Raw genomic sequence first — 24048 nt, forward strand, 5'->3', positions numbered from 1 at the left:
CAGGCTCTCCAGTTCTAGGTTAAAGGCCTCGCTAGAGTAGTTTTTGATAGGGATGTCCCGATCTCATTTTTTAGCTTCCGATCCCGATATTTTCATATAGGTTCCGATCCGATCCCGATATTTCCCGATACCGGTTTTCCGATACCGATTTCCGATATCACTTTTTGCGTTGGCAAACAGCATTTAATTTTGTATACATTAAGAAATAGACAGGCACCCAAGCTGTGCTCAATAGCTTTTATTCTCTCACTATCACAAATAAGAGCATTTTTTTTGCAATAATAATTTTAAAAAAAACTTTACTATCCAACATAAAGTACCCTTTACAACTCAAAAGGTTACTCATTTAACAGCAGTAAATACAAGTAAGCTTCACTAAACTTTACTTCTTGGAAGTAAGTAACCATAACTTAAAAATCTTTGCAATAATTGTACACATAAAGTAAACGTACACAAAGTTTTGGTTACTTATTTGAGACAACGAGTTTCCACCCTTTTTTCAAGTAAACTGAACTTATTATTTTTCACAGTGTGGGTAATTAAGGGATCTCAGAGACATGTAATCACTAAACTTAAACATAAACATTTTTACAGTGTAATAGAGCTCCTTATTTCCTCCATCTTAATCTACTGCACTGACTTCTTCAAAGTGTACTGCAGGTTTTTTTTAATGAAAACCAACACCTGCACCTTATCGGCTGTCAACCGGTTCCTTTTTTCATCAAGGACATTTGACACTGCACTAAACAGTCTCTCACTGTCCACCGATGTACAAGGTGCACAAAGAAACTTCATGGCTGTATCAGCCAGTGCGGGTCGCTGTGTAGCATGTGCCCGCCAGTAGTGTAGAGGATTCTCTGACCTTGGGATGGTTTGTTCAGCCAGGTAGGCCTCCACCTGAGTGACGACTGCTGACGTACTCACAGGCCTCGACTCCACCACATTCCCCTCCAAGATCTCGTCATATAGACTGACAAAGCTGCTGTTTGCAGCTGCACAGCCTACACCGCCTCGACGTGGTGACTTTCTTGGAGGCTCTTCTGCAGACACCTCACTGCCAGCCTTCCTCTTTCTCTCCATGATCTCCACCTCTCTAATGAGAGCCTCCTTGGCAAGCTCCTGGTGGTCTGGACTTGTGAAGAATCTGAAAATGGATAGAATTTCATTTAGTTAAAAAGGATTATTTGTTTCCTACCATATTTTGTCGTTCCCTTAGCATATCAAAGTTATTGTTGTCAATGTCATAGAACAACATTTGGAACATTTATTTTGATGTTATTTGATAATTAATAATCAAGTGGTGAATTGATTAGGCCTGAGCAATTATATATCGCAAAAGAAGTTTTGAATCAAACAGGACTTGCCTATCTTTGTATCTTGGGTCAACCAATGTAGCAACGGAGTAGATTGGTTCAGTCTCAGCGTAGTCGAAGCGCTCAGTGACAGCCTCAAGAAGTGTTCTCTTCATAGTCTTGATTCCAGCATCTGTGCTCTCTTCACGGGAAAGATGACGCTTGAGGACAGTTATTGCAGGGATCACATCCGCGGCACTTCCAGTCGCAGCACTCACTGCCCTTGTCAGCTCTTCAAATGGACTCAAGACCACAACTGCCTTCTCCATAAGCGCCCATTGGTTGGCAGAGGGCATGCATGGAAGGTCGTGGTCCGCTGCATAGACACTGAGCGGCCACTTTTGCTGAAGAAGGCTCTGCAAAATAAGTACATAAATGTTAGTTTAACATTCATGTGTAAAATACAAGTAGAACTATATACCTCATATCTAAATGTATTTATTTAGGCTGACATGTAAAAAAATCTATTCATTCTTTGCATTCATTCCTTCCATCCATATAGCCTACCAGCATCATGTACTGAGTACTGTTCCATCTGACTGACACGTCCTGCTGGAGTCGTTGTGTTGGCATGTGCAGGTCTTTCTGTAAAGTAATAATAATGATAATAATTTAAATAAATCAGCTGTGTGTATCGCTTTTCTAGTAGGCCACTCAAAATGCTTCTATATTTAGGTTAATTATTTGTTGGCTAACATCCTTTCAACACTAGTGTAGCCTAATGATGGATTGCTTTACAATGACATGACAGGGAGGGGGAACGTGCAATTACTAAAAAGATAACATACTACTACTACTACTACTACTACTACTACTACTAATAAAATGATAACCACCTGAATGTCTTCGAGGATGGAGTAGGCCTTTGGGGAATGCTTAAAATGACCCACAAGCTGCCGTGCGTTGGCGACAGCATCGATGATGCTTCGCTGGGCGAGAAGGCCTTGGATGACCACGAGTTGGCGTGTGTGTGCGAAACAGCCCAGGCTCTGCACCCCCATGTCTGCAAATGCCTACAGTCGAGAGATTGGGAGAGAGGATGTTTGCTTGAGATAGATAGATGAATATCAATAGCCTATTGATACTGGTCAGTGAGGAAAATAAGCAGTCGATGTCACAATAGTATCAAATAGAGCGCAGCCATCTGCTGGTTGCAAAACTGATAGCAGTGTATGTAAGTCAATGAGAGGTAACGTCTTTACCTCTCATTGACTTACATACATTTCTGGACTTTCCTTAACTTAATGGGAAATTTCCATAACATTTGTGAGTAATTTATACACTATGGTCCACCATCTGCATGATACCTCCAAACCATTATGATCTGATGAGACTTTTGAGATTGTAACATCTCAAAGGTTGCACTGAATATTTTTCCTGTTGATAGGTAGCGTAGCCTCTCAAAACTAGCTGTTTTGTCATTAATATGGTAGGCTACTTCCAAGTCTAACAAACGTATTGAAAGCCTGTAGTTTTAGATAAGACATAAAACAGGATATTAATGTTTCGTTTTAATTCTTTGCTGTCGCAATAACAACTAGTGCTAGTGGCTAAGCTGACGTGAGTTAGCTGACAACAAGCTAGGCTAACTTTTCTGCTAGCCTGTTGACGTGGTTGCCGTCTAAAAGACACGTTATCTAGACATCATTTTAAATAAATCCAGGGCACACGTAATTATAATTGGGAATAGGGAACATTTAATATACATCCAGTATATCATGTCAAAATCATCAAATGGAAGTTTACCCCATGACCATTCATTAAAAGATGCTGTTGACGGAATTAGCATGAACTTTACTGACGTGGGTAATGCGTAGCTAAACATCAGTGGTCAATAACAAGAAGGCTTACCTTATTCATGTTGGCGGCGTTGTCCCTCATAACAACATGCACCTTGTCATTATCGATGTCCCACTTGGCGAGCATCTCTTCTATATCATTCCGGATACGCATTGAAGTGTGAGAGCCACGCAGCTCACTTGCATGTAGCACCACGTTGTGCAAAGTAAAACTGGAGTCTATCCAGTGGGCGGTCAGACTGAGGAGCGACATCGGGGCTACACCTGAACTCCACAGGTCTGTGGTGAGGGCGATTGAGGTAGCCTCCTTTAGGTGCTGCTGCACTTGTTCACGCACCTAGGTGTGCAGGGCTGGGATGCCTTTTTCAACAATGTAATGGCGGGAGGGATGGCATCCCATAGCGCGATCCAAATAATTTATTAGACGACAAAAACCGGAGTCGTCCCCTGCTATGCACTCCACAATCAGCTCAGTAATCTTGCGAAATCTCTCGGAGTCTCGAGGAAGTAAAGCCTTTCGTTTCAAGCTGTCCCGCAGTGTTTGTTGATGAGTCCATCAGTCGCTGTCGCTTTACAGTAGGCGGCGTGTTCGTCGGGGTGGTGCTTTTTAAGATGTTTTATGAGGTTTGTGGTGTTGTAGGAGACCCTGTTAGCACCACCTCGTGAGACTTCCACACCACAGACTTTGCATGTCGCAGTCTGCGACTCACTTGTAGTTATTTTAAAATGATGCCAAACTGCAGACATTTTAACTAGCTAACGATATGTGTCCGTTCCACTTTTCCAACTCGATAATGGCGGCTGATGCAATAGAACAACAACGACAAACAACGTAACAATGGAATCATGGGAAATATTAACTATGGATCGGCCATGACATTTAATTGGATCTGCCGATCCCGATCCACCTTAAAACCCAGTATCGGGGGCCGATCCGATCCGGGGATCGGGACATCTCTAGTTTTTGAGGTCTCTAGATATGACTGTTTTGTGACAGCCGGCCCTTTGTTTTAGCTTTTTGCGGGTACAGAATATCATATAATGATCACTTAAACCGCATGCTATAACCAGGGCTGCACATAACTGGTGCGCAGGTGCGCATGCGCACCTCCGCCAAAAAAAGAGCACCGGGTCATTTGAAACAAAGCGCATTTGCGTACCAACATTGAGAGAGGGAGAGAGAGAAGGGAGAAGAGAAAAGAGAACATAGAGGAGAGAGGATAGATGAGAGAAGAGAGAAAGATATTTGCGAGTTGCATATGAACCATGATATGAACTCAGGGCCGGCCCGTAGCCCTGGCTAGATGTTCGCCTAGGGCGCCAGATCTGGGGAGGTGCTGCGCTGGCAGTTCTGGGAGGGAAAAAAACATTTTGATCGTTGGGGCTCATCCTAATTTTCGGCCTTGATGTAACAATATTCATAATTAAGTAAATGTAACACCCTTTTCACCCCGGTTACACGTTTCATTTGCCCTGTACAATGGGCGCTGTAAGTGATGAAAATGGGGGATGTTGGCTTATCTAGCGCCCGCAGCTCACAGACAAAATGCGAGTGAGAGGGAGGGTGCACCGGTACCAGCGCTGTTGTTATTAGAATCTGGTGCCGTGCTAGCTGCTCTAACGGATATAAGAAGAAGATGTTTCTACAATAATGTGGAGGGAGAGTCCTCTCCAGTCAGACTGAGAGGCTGATAAGTTAACTACAGCTCAGTGAGGTAAAGGACTCTTAGTCTAAATTCAAACGGTTTGGTCACAATTTATGTAAACACATATTTCCAAGGCACTCCTTTGTAATTATTGGGATAAACAGGTTTGAAATAATTCCAATGTATACTATAGGACAGTAACCCAAAATATCCTTTAAAACTGGAGAGATAAAAAAAAAAGCATAAATAAATAAATGTTAAGGTAAAATAAGATATGAATGAACAACACAAATAAAATAAGTTACATTAATTTGTTATTGGCTATGGTACTGTAGGTTATTGGTTATGTTCACATACTTATTTGATTACATCCACTTGTCTAAGATGACAACAGAGACTTTCGACCCATAACCAGCTGTTGACTTGTGGATGCAAGCAGCTAATCACAGACTCAACCAGAGAGAAAGTAGTAGGCCTACATCATCAGCTACCATGTCTGACAGAGAGGAAGACAGTGAGGAGAACAGTCAGGAGGGTAGTGATGACAGCTTGTAGGATTACTGGTCGTGCTAATGTTGTCTTGTGTTCACCACTGCATGTGTGTTCTGTGTTCACCACTGCACGTGTGTTCTGTGTTCACCTCACGTGTGTTCAGTGCCGTGTGTCTGGCAAATAAAGTCAAGACCCCCTCAAAAGTTACGGTTTATTTCATTTTAAGGATGAGCACCAAGCAACATCTCCAGGTGCTCCTTTGAGAACCAGGGCAAAAAAGTTATGTGCACCCCTGGCTATAACCCCTTTACTGGAGATCCTGGACTTGTCAGAGGTCAGAATGAGATCAATGGTAGTTTGTGTTGTTTCACATACCCGGGCAGTGGCGTTTCTAGGTGTACAAAACTGGGGGGGCAGAAAGAGGTCGGGGGAGAGAGAGAGAGAGGGGGGACAGAGAGAGGGAGGAGAGAGAGAGAGAGGGGGGACAGAGAGAGGGGGGGGAGGAGAGAGAGAGGGGGAGTGTCAAATTACATACTGAAGACCACAGGAGCAACACTGAGCGCATACATTTACGTACACAGCGTGGGGATGTCATAGTAATGCACCTTCATACATGGAGTAAAGGTCACCATCACAAAGTAATTCTTAACAATAACAACAACCGTAATGCTTTAGCATTAAAACACCATAGACTGTAAATATAAGGAAAACACAGACACTCATCATCGAGGTCACAATATCAATCGATCCAGCAGAGGCAAAACACAGAAGATCAACAAAATATATGACATAAATGAACTTACCAAAGCTGAAGGCTCACTTGAAAAGAAAAGCGGCACGGCGGTCCTTCCTCTGACAGAATGTGTCTATCACTTTGGGGATGAAGTCCTGTAGTTGCTGGATCAACTGGCTTTCAATTGAAAGCATGGCCAATGCGTTAAGTCGCGGCTGTCCCATGGTGTTGCGAGTGAAAGTCTTTATCCTTTTGAGGGTGGAAAAGTTCCTCTCTGACTCGGATGTCGTCATTGGAGTTGTCACTATTATTTTGACCAAAATAACAGTCTCAGCAAACGTTTCCTCCAAGTTGTTCTCGTGAATGGATTTCAACAGAGACAGGGCAGTGTTTCCAGTGTGAAGCTCACTGTGGCGGTAGAGCGTGGTCAGCTCAGACTTCAACTTCTCCTTGTTTCCCAACGCAGGCCACAGTTTCACGGCGCAGTCAAGCTCAGGTGTAGGAAATGACAGGACATGCTGTGGGAAGAATGAGCTGTCAACAAGCTTTGCAGCGATCAAATGGTCACTCTGTGAGAACCTCTGTTCCACCTGTGAGATGACTGTGTCACAAGCCTCCTTCATCACCGGCGCTGTGCTGCTGACTCGTCGGCCTGGCTCGTCTGTTCCATCATGAGCAGTGGCGGCCAATGCATCAGTTTTCTGCCTCATTTTCTGAACATTTTCCTTGAAACGGCAGAGCGCGCTGTTGATCCCAGGTGCATCGATGCTTCGTTTTTGCAGAGTGTTGTATAGAACATCCACTTCTGGCATAAGCAACGAAAAATGCTCGGTCCCGCAGTTTCTTTGACAGGCCGTATGCCTCACTTTTGGTGACCGCATCCCATCCTGGTTGTGCGCGTATATGCTTCATACACTGAAGTAGTGCATCTCGGGTCTCCCAAACCGCGTTCACAGTTCTGCTTTTAAAGTTCCATCTCACAGCCGGTGGCCGTGGGATGCGTCTCTGTGTTGCCTCTGCAAGAGCTGCAACACGTTTTGGAGCACCGGAGAAAAAAGTGGAAAAAGCAGTTAGATCTGCAAAAAACACCTTCAGGATGCTCATCCTTGCTGAACACAGTTGCTGCAGGGTCAGGTTCAGTTGGTGGGCGTAGCAGTGAACAAACTGAGCGTTTGGGTACGTCTCCTTCATCACCGTCTGTACCCCGCGCACGTTACCGCTCATGACGGCCGCCCCGTCATGAGCGATTAGCTTTTCTTTCAGCTTCAGGGGTTCCAGAACAGCCTTGATGCTGTTAGAGAGACCTACACCAGTTTTGTCCTTTACTTCCACAAACTCCAAAAAACGCTCTGTAACTGTGAGGTCAGGCATAATGTATCGCAGCACAATCACCATTTGCGATTTACAGGAGACATCGGTTGTCTCGTCGGCCTGAACGGCAACAAATGATGTGTTGTCCACTTGCTTGGCTATTTCCTCCCTGTACACATCATACATGCAGTCCAAGAGTTCATTCTGTATGGTGCTTGATGTCCCTTTGAAAACAAGCTGAGCTTCGTAGTGCCGTTGAAGCCTGCAATCGCCCTCACACATTGTCTCGAAAATTGACCTGAATATCCCTGGATTCAGAGAGTCCGCCGACTCGTTGTGGCCCCGCAGTGCTGTCTCACATTTCCCACACAGTTTAATACAGGTGATGATCCGACCAAGCACGTACCTGTTTTCTTCCACCTTCCTATTATGAGAATCAATGCCGCGTCTGTAGGCGCTGTCAATCTGAGCTGCAACATTCACCCTTCCAAGTAATCCCAATTTTACGGCATTTTCCAAATGACTGTTGCTGCTCTCATGCTTCATTGTCCTCTCCGAAAGATGCTTTAAGTCCTTGTAACCTGTCCTCGACCAAGTACCTTGATCTTCACCAAAAAGCAGGCAAGGAAAGCAAAAGAGGGAATTCTTCTGGATGCTCGCCGTTAGCCATTTCTTTTTAGCAAACCACTCAGCGTTAAACCCACGTTTAACTTTGCCCGCAGTCTGGACCATTTGGAAATCCGGTGGATGGTGGGCACCGAGGCGCTTTACCTCCAGTTTCTCTCTGAGAATAAGTGTCTCAAATGTGTGCTCCAGTAAATGGTCAACTTCATTCATTTTCTTTCAGTTTTTTACTTCTTTTAATCGCTGGTGATGTTAGCTATATGCTGCTCTCTCGTCTCCTCTTCAAACTACACGTGACGTTTCGCAGCACTGCACACGTGAGTACTTACAGCCAATCAATTCTGAATTATGTGAGATGACGTATGGTGGGGATGGGAGCACTATGCCCCTACGGTCATTATTTTTTTGCCACACACATTAAATAGAAAAATACTCTGAGCATGCGCAGTGTAGTTTTTACAATCACCGTTCACTTAGACTGTGAGAGGGAGGGGCAGGATCGGGTTTTGTCCCACATGGCTCTAAACAGCTCAAAACGGCACTCTAGACACTAATTAGAAGAACACAGACTAAAACAGAAATGTACAGACGAATCAGATTATTAAACATGACCTTAAAATATATTTTATATGTTTTTTTATTTATTTTTTTGTAATCATTATTTGTAATACTTTCTTCTGACACTAGGTGGGGCTGTGCCCCACCTGCCCCTAATGACCCGCCGCCACTGTACCCGGGTAAGTTGGGTGATTAGCTGGCTGAAGCCGTGCAGATCACAAGCAGATCTACTGAAGGACTTGAAGACGGACGTGTCTTTACGTTGCATATCCGTGTTCCAGTCTCCAATAATAATTGTCTCTACATCCCCCACATCAGCCAAACACCCATCTAATGTATCATAAAAGTCACTCTGTTCCGGTGGTCTATAGATTGTCCCGACTATTACAGATTTAGCATTGTCAAAAAGAATTTCAACCCACACAGATTCAATATTTTCATGCTGCAGGTCAGTACGGTTTTTGAAATTGGTGTCTTTATGTATGTACATGCAGACACCACCTCCATTCACGTTCCTGTCCCTTCTCACTACAAGATAATCTTCAATTTCAATCTCTGAATCTGTAATGGAATTGTCCAATTTGGTCTCAGAAAAGCATAATATGCTTGCCTTACCGTTCATGAATGGCCGAGGCTATATACAGGACGGTCCTGTACACAACGCCAAATGGCTACAGGACCGTCCTGTACACAGCTCCCTGAAATGGCTATATACAGGACCGTCCTGTATACAAGCTCCGAAATGGCTATATACAGGACCGTCCTGTAAACAGCTCTCTGAAATGGCTATATACAGGACGGTCCTGTGGATAAGATATCTAAAATGGCTATATACAGTGTAAGAGAATATTTTCATCTGATCTGTTTATAGAGTCTTTTATGGTTCCTTAGAGTCTGTGATACTGCAAACATCTGCTTGTAGTCACTCAAAGACTCCTCTGTAGGTTGAGGTCACAGGTCAAACGCTTCTCATATGTCCGTGGGGGAGGGTTGACCTGGCAGCATCTCTTTGAGACAAGCGGACCATTGTCTCGCATCGGCTATTGATTATACGCGGGCTTTCTGGAAGCCCGCCTCTCCTCGTGTTGGTTAGATGTTTTGTGTCTTTTGGTTCAGAGATCGCTGGTGAAACACGGGACGGTGTGCAACTAAGTGATCTCCCCGGCCGTATGTAATTAATGTACTGTGATCAATAAACTCTCGGTGCTTTTGGCTAACAACGGTTCCAGACTCCTTCATTCTACCTCAACATTGCAACAACAGAAAGTTTACCTTCACATACAGGACCGTCCTGCAGCTAACGTCAAATGAATATATACAGACCGGGCTATTATAGCATGCTTAAGCAAGTTTCGCGGGTGGTAATGTAGGGATAGGATTCACAGATAAATATTCTCACGACAACGTCAGGTACGGGCTTCTCTATCCAGCCAGGCTCATCGTCACTCACGGGGGTCAGCAGCACTCTTTCACCGACCCTAAAGCTGCACTGGATTACGCCAGGCGCCACTTCGGGGCTCCCGAGGCGCGGCCGAAGGCGACACCCGACGGATGATCTATAAACATTTAAGAGATACATGGCCTGGGCTGGCTGTTGATATAGGTTGGTGTACTTATCCTTTCCCCGCGTAGGCCTATATATATATATATGGGTGTGTATGTATGTGTGTGTGTGTGTATGTAGGCCTATGTATGTGTATGTATATATATATGTGTATGTGTATATATATATATGTGTATGTGTATATATATATATATATATATTTGTATACAATTCAGCTTTAATTTGTCGTTTAACGTTTAATTGTCAGCCTATTTGAAGCAATTTCATTTTTCATTTCTTTAAGTTAACTTAAGTATTATTGAAGCATTTTTTCAGAGCTCTGTCTCCTGCTTTGCTAAGCTGTTTCCTAAGTTCACTTTAAGGGAGATGTTTTGGAATATTATATTTAACTGGGTTTACTCAGGGCTTAAAGGTCTGATTGAGACGTGTTTTACTGCAATTCTTATTAGCCATCTTTCAAATGAGCTCACTTTTTGTTATATGCTTATGTGTTTTCCATACTCTAGTTAGATTATGTAAACAAGCTGCAGAGCTACCAGTTATGTGTTAGCAGTACTATAGATAGTAGGAGCTTTTCGCCTCCGCACCGGAAACCGCAAGGTTTCTTGCCTGCCGTCTCCATCGTTTGGGGACGTGGGCACGGGACTTGGGTGAGTTGTTGTATTGTTGTCTGTTGAGGGTATGTTTGTATATTTGCTTTTATTGTTTTTTTTTGTTTTCTTTGTTTGTTTGTTTTGTTTCTCTCCACTTTGCAATTGCCTGGGCCACTGCACTTTCCAGTTTGTATGGGATAGATGGCGGATAATGGTTTGACTCCAGATAGACCTAACTCCACAAAATTCTTGTCCTGGAATGTAAAGGCTATGAACAGCCCTGTCAAAAGGTCAAGAGTTTTTTCTCACCTCAGAAAGTTAAATGCAGATGTCGTTTTTTTACAGGAGACACACTTACGCATCAAAGACCGGCCGAGGCTATATACAGGACGGTCCTGTACACAACGCCAAATGGCTATATACAGGACCGTCCTGTACACAGCTCTCTGAAATGGCTATATACAGGACGGTCCTGCACAGAAGCCCTGAAATGGCTATATACAGGACGGTCCTGTATATAAGGTCTCTGAAATGGCTATATACAGGACCGTCCTGTAAACAGCTCTCTGAAATGGCTATATACAGGACCGTCCTGTAAACAGCTCTCTGAAATGGCTATATACAGGACGGTCCTGTGGATAAGATATCTGAAATGGCTATATACAGGACCGTCCTGCAGCTAACGTCAAATGACTATATACAGACTGGGCTATGATAGCATGCTTAAGCAAGTTTCGCGGGTGGTAATGTAGGGATAGGATTCACAGATAAATATTCTCACGACAACATTATTTTCAATGAGTTTCCCCTCAATATAAAATTGTGGCAATTAAATCTCTTTCCATGCCAATTGCTTAGCTTTTTATGCTGATTTCAGTCTTTTTTTTGGCTTATCTTTTTATGTTGTTTCAATCATTTTCTACTTTATATTTTCCAATGCACAATGTTTTACTTGTAAAGGATATCACTGCATACTTTAAAGACTACTCGGTTTTATTAAAACTGAAGGTTTTTTTTTTAAAGAATACGCCGACATTTCGTTGACGTGTAGTGATTTTGCATTGAAAGCAACACAAATCATTTATCGGCTACGCCGGCATTTTTATTTTAGAAATCGGAGAAACCGTATTTTGAATTGTATGTAGTATGCTGTACATTTTTGTAATTTATCCTGCTGTAAACGTTAATTGTACACCAATTATATCCATATTTCTGTAGACTACATAAAAAGCGACTCGATTTTTCTGCCGATAAAGACGTGAAAATCCCATGAAATGTCAGGTTTCATTTCTAAAATTGGTGAAGGTCATCCTCTGGTTTCAAACTAGGGCTGCAACAAACGACTAATTTGATAATCGATTAATCTATCGATTAATGAAACGATTAATCGATTATTCGGATCGTTAAGGTTTTAACTGTACTACTACTTATATCGATACTGCTTATCGATCCGGTCCTTTTAACGATAGTATTAACGGTTCTTTTGACAAGACATAAGGTAAACTAACTAAACAAATTGTGAACAAAACTAACATTGCTTTTTATTTTAATTAAATGCATAATATTTCACATCAAAAGAAACAACAATGTTTTAACAAATCATATTAAATAATGTGATAACAGAACTATAAACAGAATAGCTGAAACTTTAACAAAATAAATAACTCAGTTTCCTCTAATCATTAACCCATGTTTGTATAACTGAGTTAACTCTGTGTATTGCTGCTAGCATACATAACACCTGACGTGGAAACGTTACTCGTGGACGGAGCTACAGAGCTGCTAGAAAGACAGTGGAACCCGGTGCATTCCTCCGTGTGAATGTGGACCACTTTTGCTAAATGTTTAGACAAATTGCTCGTGTTACCGCCCTTACATGCTAAACTGTTATTGCACTTTTGGTAACGAGCATTGTCCACATCGAGACGGCTAAAGTTTAACCACACCTCGGAGCGCGTTCTCTCCGCCATCTCCTCCGTGTGTGTGTGTGTGTTGCTGCATGTAGCAGCTGCGTGTGTGTGTGTGTAAACTGCCCCGCCCCCTCGCAAGCAGGCGGGGGAGAGATCTCTCGTCTGAATTGGGAAGATCGAAAATACATTATAGACGCATTTTATAGTCATATTGCATATTAGAAACGGAGTTGGCGACACTAAGACTGCGATATAATGTTTATGTAGCAATAATACATATGACATAGGTTTTAAATGTCTCCTGTACGGTCCTGTATATAGCCATTTCAGAGACCTTATATACAGGACCGTCCTGTATATAGCCATTTCAGAGGGTTGTGTACAGGACGGTCCTGTATATAGTCATTTGGCGTTGTGTACAGGACGGTCCTGTATATAGCCATTTCAGAGACCTTATATACAGGACCGTCCTGTATATAGCCACTCCCTTCATGAATAGCTGCCTGAGTTTAGCCAGTTTGTGTCTCAGGCTGTTAGTGTTCAGATGAAAAATATGTAGTCCATTTTTGTTGCTTAAATGCACAATGTCGTCAGCTTGCAGATATTTGTCTTTGTCCGTTACAGCAACCGGCTTGCGGCCTGCCGTGGTGTTTGGAGAGGTGGGGTGGTGGTGGGGGGAGGGAGGCTCCGTTGTAGCTTTAGCCGTTGATATGCTAGCAGGGTGGCTAACAACATGGCGGATATTTGTTCCCTCGGATCTCGGTTCTCTTCCTCTCGTCACTGCCTCATGCGTGTCTGTCTGCCGAGGCGTCCCCGGGGGAATGACGAAGTCTCCGTTAATTCCTCGGTCTCCGCTGCGCTGTCTCCACGGTCTCTGTTGTCGTTGCGTAGTTGTTGCTGCAGCGGAAGAGATGCTAGTTGTGATGCTAGTTGTGATGCTAGCTCCTCGAGCCTGCAGGACTGGCTTCTTGTCTGCACCGGGCCCGGATTCTGATGGATGTCTCCCGCTATCAACAAGACCAAGACGATCATACTTCTTCGGTCTAGTTTGCCTGACGGGGGTAAGTACTTTCGCGTCGGGTTTGCAGTTAATAATGCATGAATGCTTGCACTTCCAAAAGCGAGGTGTTTCCTTTCCTTTCCTTTTTCAACAACAAGGTGGAGGGAGAACTATCTCCTGTCAGACGGAGAGTCTCAGGTAACCTCAGCTCAGGTGAAGTAAAGGACTCTCAGTGTTTAGATAGTTAACTTTAGTCTAGTTATCTCAGTGGGTCTCAAACGGTTTGTTTTAAAAGGGGAGTGATTTGTAAAATGTCTATGAAGAAATAGAAAATCTGTTTACAGTTCTGTTTCATATGGGTGTTGAGAGATGTATCCATAGATCTCTTAATGTTGCTCTCAAAGTGCACCAGATTGATGCTTTTAACTTCAATATTTTAAAAAAATCTTCCCGGGGGAGCATGCCCCCGGACCCCACTAGAGGAGGTGAGGACCCTCCTAGAGGACGTGAGGTCCACTCCCCACTTGTAAAAATAGCACTTTACCCCTGCTTACACCTATGAGCTGATTATCGAGCCTTCTTTGTTACAGTCGCGGGTGCACTGTGTGTGTGTGTGTGTGTGTGTGTGTGTGTGTGTGTGTGTGTGTGTGTGTGTGTGTGTGTGTGTGTGTGTGTGTGTGTGTGTGTGTGTGTGTGTGTGTGTGGATTGTTGCAGTAGAAAATTCAACTGTAGCGCTGGTGCATTAATGGGAAACCCTTAATGTTTGAGCACTCTATGAAACGTCAAGCTACCCCACAGCAGCCCAGAGAAAATCTCTGGCGCCGCCACTGAGGTTCAGCTATACGTTCCCAAAGAATGATGTCAGCTGACTTCCTGAATATACTGAGCCATTTCTCAATGTCGAGTAAACCTGCTGCAGAGCCACTATACGAAGGACTGTTTAAATGCATGTTAAATGCCCAGCATTCGGCGCCACTCGATGACGTAGTATACTTGAAATAGTGGCTCTGCAGTAGGTATACTCGACATTGAGAAACGGCCCGTGTCTATGGAGTTTTTATTCCCTGATGGCATGGGCATATTCCAAGAGGACAATGCCCGGGGGGCTCACATGGTGAATGAGTGCTTCAGGGAGCAGGAGACATACTTTCCACATGGATTGGCCCCCACAGAGTCCAGCCCTCAGCCCCATTGAGAGTCTTTGGGATGTCCTGGAGAAGACTTTGCGCAGCGGTGCGACTCTCCCATCATCATGCAGGTCGAATCAATCGGGACGGGGACATCAGCATCCTCATGAAAAGAAGTAAACGTCTCATTCATACTACCACTAGGTATCGCCAAATTTAGAAATTATCGAATCGTATACAAAGGGGCTTTGAGTTGAATTTCTATTTAGGCCACCAAAAAATGTTGGTTTGGAGAAAACTTCTTAAAGTGTATGTTTCGTTTTATAATAATTGCTATGTGGGGAATAAAAAAAAAAAAGGTTTAACAATATGTGCCAAAATAACTCAACCACAAGTTACTTATTAAATCATCTGTACATCATACAGAATATTTATTGTATATCCTCAAAATACACAAGAAACCATCAGACAGAACACAGGGTGAGAAAACCCTTTAAGGTCATTTGGAAAAGTCGGCACCATCCTGAACTTTAGTTTATCACACTGGCACTCGGGTCCTTGGTACAAATCAAACAAAGGCATTCTCCTTGGAAAATAATGTTGAGCTTTGATTTAACAACTCAAAACATCCACAAAATAAATAAAAGATTCTTTTTTTTTTATTATACCCGTAACAGTACCTGTCAGCCAAATCTCCCATTGGCCTTCTCGTTTGTTAAATCTACCCAAAATATTTCACACATTTCAGAAATGCAGAACACAGGAGCTGTTTTCCATTTCCACCATACAGGCAGTTTGTTGTTCCTCTCCTCGGACAGGGTTTGGTCTATTTTCCCGGCAAAGAGATAATGATATTCTTTCAGTCACTCTGTAGCCAAACACGAGTATCCTAAACAACTGCTTCTACTCACTATGCTTTTGGCATGTTCCATTAGCCCTGTAGCAAAATATGAGCCAACACAACAAAGCTTTCTTTCGTTTGCAGGCAACAAGCCGGTCGGCAGCATATTATTCCTGGATTTGGTAAAAATATATTTTTGATTCCATCATGAGAACTTCCACCTTAGAGATTTGTGCTCAGCTCACATCTGGAGAAAATATGGGAATAAAAAACTGCCAAGTGATGTATGAAATTATTTGGTGGCTTTCTGAAACAGCGGGACATTGTCTAGAAGTCATTTAGAGCATGCCGAGGCGATTATATTGATTGATTGAAGTTGCGTAAAAAAAAATCCATACGTCTTGCTGGGTTTTTAAAGCCAAGATGTGTAGATTATTTCCCTTTAAAACGGTTTGTTTTAAGATGAAGATTATACACAGAAAGCCTATAAGTAAAAGCAACAAGTACTTCCTGTGCCCTGAAAACTTCAGTATGCTTCAGAAAGGTGGACAATGAGACAATATTCCTGGGCCAGGCACATTTTCTGATATAGGCAATGTCTTGAGATTCTATTTATATCTTTACACAATGTTTTTCCTTTAAATGTATGTGTATTTCTTTTTATTTGTCAAGGCATCTTTGCAAGCCCTTAGAGGCCAGTGAGACAACTAAGGGTTTTTCTAAAGGACCTTCTCCCCTGTGTTTATGAAGCACACATTGAAACATGTAGTAATGGATTTAAATATAAATGTTATTTTCAGCATCACCTTCACACCTGCTCTGGCAGTTTTTTCTTCCCATTGTAATGATGCAATATGACATGCAATTTCAATTCAGGTCAGCGACCAATCAAGTGTCCTCAGTAATGCCTGTTGTGAAGTGCTTCAAAAAACACACACACACACACACACACACACACACACACACACACACACACACACACACACACACACACACACACACACACACACACACACACACACACACACACACACACCCCAATAAATAAGACTTACAATGTTGTAAGGCAATGTTGACCATGCATTTGTCCCAATGAACAACAAATCAAGGAACATACATTGTAACAATTTGCACATTCATTAAGAGCAACAGGGTCGCAGCTTCCCACTTTTTCGTTTTTTTAAATCAAGAGAAGTTTCAAGGCTTTCTGGGTGATCTCCTGATCCACAGGGCTCATCCCCACAACACCAGGCTCTGCTTTCTGCAGCGGGACCCCCAACCCTCCATTCAGAGAGCCGGTGCAACAGCAGGCTGGACACAGCGACTGGACACAGCGACTGGTCCCAGCCACAGTGGGGCTTTTGCATTGTATCCAAAGTTGGAGTTTTTTCAAGAGAAATGGGAAAAATGGAAATCCTCCTCCGAGACAGAGATCCAGCAGCCAGCTGCTCAGAGCCTCAGGACAGGCCGGAGGTCTCCAGGTAACTCTGGAGCTTCCTCACTGTAATTCTGTCCAGGGAGCAAAGGTCGAAGTCAAAAGTAGTGTTTGTGATGTGGAAGTGTCCCGTCTCTTCAATCAGGTTCACAATCTGAAAACAGAGGGGACAATCAGAGCTCTGCAATTAAATATCTGTCCAAACAAATAGTGAACTGGTTACAGGTTATGGTTAAAACCATAACGGGTTAAAACAGGCTTTAATGTGCTGAACTATACATAAGCCTGAGAATAATATAAGAAGAGAGGGCCATGAGAACTTTACAGCAAACTAGCACAGGGAATCCTAACCATGTTATCCAAGTGGAAAAAGAAAAAAAAGGAAAAAAGGTGCACTGACAGAAAGACAGTTTAAAGGATTGATATTACATATCTTACACAACTTGCTGAAGGCCAGTTCGGGTCAGATATTTACTGGTGTGCAAACAAACCTCTGGAGCATGAGGATCAGCAGCTTTATGAAGCAGGAAGTGCGACAGAGGGGAGCACACACACATCGACACACAACCCCGAACACATGCACATTTTGATTAAATTCAGATTGATTAAAAGTTATTTAGGAAAAACTAGAAGTTCTTCACGAAGAACAACCTCCTGAACTTCCCGGCAAAGCTGATGGGACATAGTTCATTTATTTATTATTATTAAAGAGGCCCTTTTCTGCTCATTTTCTCTACTTTAAAGAGTCCTCTCCTGCTGATGTTCAGGTGTATATCAGTATGTAGTGTCTCTACTTTAAAGAGTCCTCTCCTGCTGATGTTCAGGTGTATATCAGTATGTAGTGTCTCTACTTTAAAGAGTCCTCTCCTGCTGATGTTCAGGTGTATATCAGTATGTAGTGTCTCTTCTTTAAAGAGTCCTCTCCTGCTGATGTTCAGGTGTATATCAGTATGTAGTGTCTCTACTTTAAAGAGTCCTCTCCTGCTGATGTTCAGGTGTATATCAGTATGTAGTGTCTCTACTTTAAAGAGTCCTCTCCTGCTGATGTTCAGGTGTATATCAGTATGTAGTGTCTCTACTTTAAAGAGTCCTCTCCTGATGATGTTCAGGTGTATATCAGTATGTAGTGTCTCTACTTTAAAGAGTCCTCTCCTGATGATGTCAGGTTGTATATCAGTATGTAGTGTCTCTACTTTAAAGAGTCCTCTCCTGATGATGTTCAGGTGTATATCAGTATGTAGTGTCTCTACTTTAAAGAGTCCTCTCCTGCTGATGTTCAGGTGTATATCAGTATGTAGTGTCTCTACTTTAAAGAGTCCTCTCCTGATGATGTTCAGGTGTATATCAGTATGTAGTGTCTCTACTTTAAAGAGTCCTCTCCTGATGATGTTCAGGTGTATATCAGTATGTAGTGTCTCTACTTTAAAGAGTCCTCTCCTGCTGATGTTCAGGTGTATATCAGTATGTAGTGTCTCTACTTTAAAGAGTCCTCTCCTGCTGATGTTCAGGTGTATATCAGTATGTAGTGTCTCTACTTTAAAGAGTCCTCTCCTGCTGATGTTCAGGTGTATATCAGTATGTAGTGTCTCTACTTTAAAGAGTCCTCTCCTGCTGTCATTATGTTACAGGAGTAAACAAAGGAGTCCAATAGAGGTGTGTCAGTTCAGTTTTTCAATCATTTAGCTAAAGCAGAATGTAGGAGCCATTTCCTTAGATTATAGTATTTTATCTTTTTAGAGTATAACCTGAGATTCTGTGGTGTATATTATTTATTTATTATTTGAGTGCGTTACTCTGCAGGTCGAGATGCTGCAGCATAAAAGGAGAGGTGCTGCAGCATAAAAGGAGAGGTGCTGCAGCCTACTGGTGTGGCTGACTGAAGCAAACAGTTTTTAGACCTTGCTGGTTGGGAGCGTCACAGCTTGGTTCTTCTGCCTTTAACATTGAAATATCAGTTTATATGACAAATAGTTTGTTTAAAAACATTTATTTATTTTTGCCTTTTTTGGAATAAACTATCTTACTTTTCAATCGCATCTGGACATTTCTATTTTTTCCCTCAAACTACAAGCGTCTATTCGTCGGTCAGCCCCACGAGTGAATCACAAACAAAGGACAAAAAACAAATGGATATCGTGGTCACTACACAGAAGTTCTTCACAAAAACAACAACTCCCAGAGCCTTCCATGCTAAGTCGATTAACTAAAGGCTCCTCCACTTGGATGCAGAGCTGAGTTCAGAATGCAGAGGTAGTTATTACACATTATATCGTGAACACATTTATTTGTTGCACCTTATGCTTGCATTTTGAGTTTTTGAAGCTGCTGTGTTTAATGACATAATGTTATGGTGTAAGAGGTTAAGTGCCACAGAGAAAAAGCTACTTCCCTAACTATCACTTTTTATACAAGCGCACAGACATAACAAATATACTGTACTTTGCATTGGTGTTGCATACTGTTCCTATTAAACCTTTTTCTTGTTGATAACTTTTACTGACTTTAAAATAATTTTCCGTGCAGGTATTATTCGTTGTCTTTATCAAATGTTGGAATTGTAGGTTGGGAGTCCCTGAGGATTACACGATAACCAAACTACATTTCTTGGTGTCGGTGCAGTTTGAAAAAATGTGGGATAAATTACAGGAGTTTTTATGACGGGGCAGATCTAAGTCAGGCCCTGGGGCGTCCCTCTCTCACTCCACTTTTGGTGGCAATTTGGCCCGTTTGCCGTTAAGGATTCGCTTCAACTGGAAACCAAACTCCTGGCAGGCTCCTCCGTCTGAAGACATGCCATCTGCGTTACAGGGCCCTCTGTGAAGAGTGTGCAGGACAGACGGCCAGATAATCACTTCCATGTCTTGCAGGAGGAAGTGGAGCCACTTGGTGAACTCAGCGATTGTCTTGATTAGCGTGTTAAAGCTGTGCTTTGCTGGATGGGATTTAGTCTTTCCAGAGCCAGGCGTGTTGTCAGGAGAGCGAGGCAGAAGTTGGCAGTCGCTGCCTGGAGATCTAACAACACCGTCATATGATCGGCCCGGAGAATATAAGTCAGAAACACGCAGTCTCTGAGGTGGAGAGGTTAACCAAATAATTAATTGCTTCCAGATGAGAAACAGATTACCACAGATCACCGCTCCTCTTTGAATCAACAATAAACTGATAACACCGACTTGTACAAGTGTTATGATGAGATCTGTGAACACTGTGGAAAGCCATCCAACACAATTTGGTTTTGGTTTTTATTGGAGTTAGGAAGATCCGTATTACTTTCTCAGAGATATAAAAAATCAGGAATGTAAATGTAAATACTGCAAAGTTCAAACATCGACTACATTTCATGTTTTAAACCAATGTTCACCTGCAGATAGAGAATCAGGGCAAAATACTAATTACCGGCAAACATGAAGAAAAATGTTACGGCCCGTCCACACTACAGCTTCGACAGCTTCAAAAACGGTTTCCAACGCATCTGCCCATTCACTTTGAATGGGGTGACGTCACGTTGCCTTGCTTTTCGCCGAACTGAATTGTGGGTAGCATAGCGGTCCGTCTCCGGCGTCAGAAGTGACGCAGGAGACGCCGGAGTAGCCAGCGCCAGTCAATCAAATCCCGTTTCTGAAAATCTGACAGCTCAAGCCCTAGCCAATCAAACCGCGTCTAAGCTGGGAGAGATAAGCCGTTCATTTCTATATTTCCAAAAAAGATGGAGGAGAAACTAATTATCGCCGTAGCAAATCACCCGGTTTTGTATGACCAGACCCTCTTCACCCTTGAAGAACCAGAACCAGGAGGGAGGTGGCAGAGACAGTGGGTGAAACTGGTAGGTTTTCGCCTGTTTGGGGAGTTTATATATATATATATTGCTCGCATAAAATCCTCGGGGTTTTTTGCTTTGTATGTCGGGGGCGGGAGATTCATGTGATTGGTTGTTGGTCGCGTTGCTCGAATAAAATCCCCAAGCTTCAGACACGCCCAGCTCCAAGCTTTTTTTGAAGCTGTAGTGTGGACGGGCCGTTACTGATTTTACAAATCAAAGTGTATATACACTTGTGTTTTCCTTAAGCCCCACCTCCAATCTTCCAGATCACCGTTTAGTTAATTGAAAAGAAGGGAAAATAACTCTGGATTTGGCTCATAGCGCACTATTAGACCCTAATTATTTGAATAAGGGCTATTCAAGTGTTAGAACTGGGAAGTTGATATATAGTGTAAGACAATGGGAAAAAGTCATTTGGGGCCCAATGACGTCAAGTGACTGACATACCATAACTTACTTACCTGGGGATTTAATCTGTCCCAGCATCACTTGTTATTCAGTAAACACATCATCCCGCAAAGAGCGTGTTTGAAGTATTGATTTAAATTCTATCCAGGTATTCTGCTCCTCTCACCAGACACTAGCTTGGTTCTCATTGATGTCAATTAGAAAGAAGATGTGTGGTGAGATCACTAGGATGAAGCAGAAACTGTGTCCTTCTGATTTCAGCCGCTTTTCTCTGAACAACTTATTAAAGAACTTGTTTTGAAGCCAGTGTGAGCTACTTTAAAACTCTAGCTTCTTATCTGTGCCACAGGCTAACTGTCGACAGTTTAGTTAGGGATTTAGGTAAGCATTTTGGGTAATAAATGAACATGAATGTTGCTGTGACAAAACAATTTCCCAACTTGGGATAAATAAAGTATGAATCTATCTATCTAATATCGGCACCAAGTTTTGACAAGGAAAAATATTCATTGGGAGTCGGGTCAATATTAATTATTAAGTGCAATACTACATGCTGCACCTTTAGTTCCCTGAGTGTTAAATGGTCTGCACTAATATAGTCCTTTATCAACCGTCAAAGTGCTTTTACATACTACGAGTCATTCACACAGAGCAGTGCCACCTGCTCAGGGAACAACACGCTCACACACCGTTAGCCATGCCACAGCCTTCTGGTTTAAAGACAGCGGCACATCCTCGCAGCAACAGTCTCCCTGACTCAGATGATATATTGCAGACCACGCACGCACGCGCACGCACGCGCACACACACACACACACACACACACACACACACACACACACACACACACACACACACACACACACACACACACACACACACACCACACACACACACACACACACACCACACACACACACACACACACACACACACACACACACACACACACACACACACACACACACACACACACACACACACACACACACACACACACACACACACACACACACACACACACACACACACACACACACCTGTTGCAGTATATGGCCCTCTCTCAGTGTCATCAGTCTTTTGTGCAGCGCCACCAGCTCATCCAGGTAAGCCTAGGAAACAAACAGCAACACGTTGTTAGCTTTATGGACTTAGATATGACACTTTCACACAGAAACGTGATATAAGGCCCAGTTAGAGGAACATACGCTCAACCACGTCTCACACATTCACACCAGACTTGTCCAACTGCAGCCTGTCACACAAGATGCACAGCTGGGTATGGTTAGAACTCCTACCGCCTTACACTGGGCTACAACTACAAAACCCCTTTTTTAGCAACTACAAACGTTTTGGTAAATAGAACAAGACAGCTGGATTTAAATAAGAATACATAAGGTTAAGTTTCTAACCAGCTTTCAGACAATGTTTTATTCGTTTCTAATATAAATCTTACTATATTATTCATCATCTTGTAAAACTGTATTTTCCAACTGAGCTGTCAACTTGTGCTGGTTTTTCAACTACTGTTAGAGTTGTACATTCGTAAGGATTTCTTTTTTTACCCAATACATTCCCTCAAAAATAGCTTTAAGACAGAAAAAACCTTTAAACTGTCTTAAAGTTCTCTTTGCAAACCACAGGTATCTGTGAAACTACTGAACTGATAACGCTTCTTTCATTATTTATGATCCCATTATGTATTTCTATACAGTAATTGTTCTATCAAAGTCATACTCTGTGGTCAGGAGAAAGGAAGTGAAGGCAGGAGCATTGTACTGTGTTAAACTCCATAGGTTACTGAAATAGTTCCTAATTTATTGCATATGGTCTGATTTATACTGATAAACAAAAAAAGCTTTGTGTACCTTGTCACAATCTATGTTTTTGTTCTTGTCCTGCTTGCTCTGCTTGGTGGGACTCTTCACCTCCAGTATCTGAGAGCAGAGTACATGCAGTCAGTCACTCTGTGTTACTTCAATCTACAGACACTACAACCTGGGTTCCCTCCTTATATATTCAATGACACTAACTAATACTAGGATATCATCTTACCTGGTTATTAGTAGTCTTTAGTAAGGGCGGGGCTTCATGACGGGATGGAGGTGAGGGGGAGGAGCTGTCACTCTCACTGCCATCACTCAGACTGACCCTGGGGGAGAACAGGAAACAAAAGCTTCAGTATATCAGAAGAGGCTTTACATCTCTGCTGCCCGGCTGCCATGGGAGATCAAACTGCCTCCACAAGAAATTCCAAAAACGTTTTATTGTGTGGTACATTAAATCTAGCGGGTTTAACAAAAGATCACAGAGAAAAATATAAATGTAGAACATTCACTTCTACTCTTGCACAAAATATATAAGCACTTCAATGACCCAAATCACTAAAACTCAATGGTGTAGTTAAAATCCCACAGCTTCTGTATCCTGCTCATATTTGCTGCTTGTGTCATGATGACTTCTTCATGGCGTGGGGCAGCATCAATAAGCCTCTTTCTAGTGACTGTTCACTAACCTGCGTTGGTGGTGTGTGTGGTGTGTGTTTGCCGGTCGCTCCATGTCAGAGTCCATGTCGTTGTCGTCGTCCTCCTCTGAATCATCGTCGTTGTCCTCGGAATGCAGATCCTGCATGACGGACTGCAGTGGGCCCAGCACTGGGACAGAACATCCAGGTCTTTCATTATTCATTTGAAACACGAGTAATAACATGCATTAGCAGCTGAGCATGCTGGGGGGCGGAGCCTGAGGCTGCACCACTGCTGCGTCTGATCACAGCAGTTTAAATGTTAAAAAGAGTAACGCTGTTATTCTATATATCAACAGATCCTACGAAA

The 24048-nt window shown here is 42.7% G+C and overlaps 2 protein-coding genes across 6 annotated transcripts in view; both read right to left on the reverse strand.

The window, feature by feature from the left end:
• Positions 1-239: 239 nt before the first annotated feature.
• Positions 240-3434, reverse strand: LOC117559915 (zinc finger BED domain-containing protein 4-like). Its single transcript, XM_034236637.1, has 5 exons — positions 3204-3434; positions 2189-2365; positions 1860-1937; positions 1365-1708; positions 240-1144 (listed from the first exon to the last, which is right to left on the reverse strand). Exons 1-5 carry the CDS (start codon positions 3402-3404, stop codon positions 628-630), a joined length of 1317 nt encoding a protein of 438 aa, XP_034092528.1. The 5' UTR covers positions 3405-3434; the 3' UTR covers positions 240-627.
• An 11671-nt stretch (positions 3435-15105) lies between these two features.
• Positions 15106-24048, reverse strand: part of mllt3 (MLLT3 super elongation complex subunit) — a 109572-nt gene continuing 100629 nt past the window's right edge. For 3 of the 5 annotated variants that reach the window (XM_034236627.1, XM_034236624.1, XM_034236628.1), the window contains exons 10-14: positions 23730-23868; positions 23270-23366; positions 23083-23151; positions 22255-22326; positions 15106-17140 (exon numbers count right to left, since the gene is read on the reverse strand). In XM_034236627.1, coding sequence (XP_034092518.1) covers positions 17009-17140; positions 22255-22326; positions 23083-23151; positions 23270-23366; positions 23730-23868 — 509 coding nt within the window. In that variant the 3' untranslated portion in view covers positions 15106-17008. Of the gene's footprint in view, positions 17141-22254; positions 22327-22422; positions 22470-23082; positions 23152-23269; positions 23367-23729; positions 23869-24048 lie in introns of all 5 variants that reach the window. The other 2 variants (XR_004571072.1, XM_034236626.1) reach the window with 2 other exon arrangements.

This window comes from Gymnodraco acuticeps, unplaced genomic scaffold (assembly GCF_902827175.1).
Source record: "Gymnodraco acuticeps unplaced genomic scaffold, fGymAcu1.1, whole genome shotgun sequence".
Classification (NCBI taxonomy): domain Eukaryota; kingdom Metazoa; phylum Chordata; class Actinopteri; order Perciformes; family Bathydraconidae; genus Gymnodraco; species Gymnodraco acuticeps.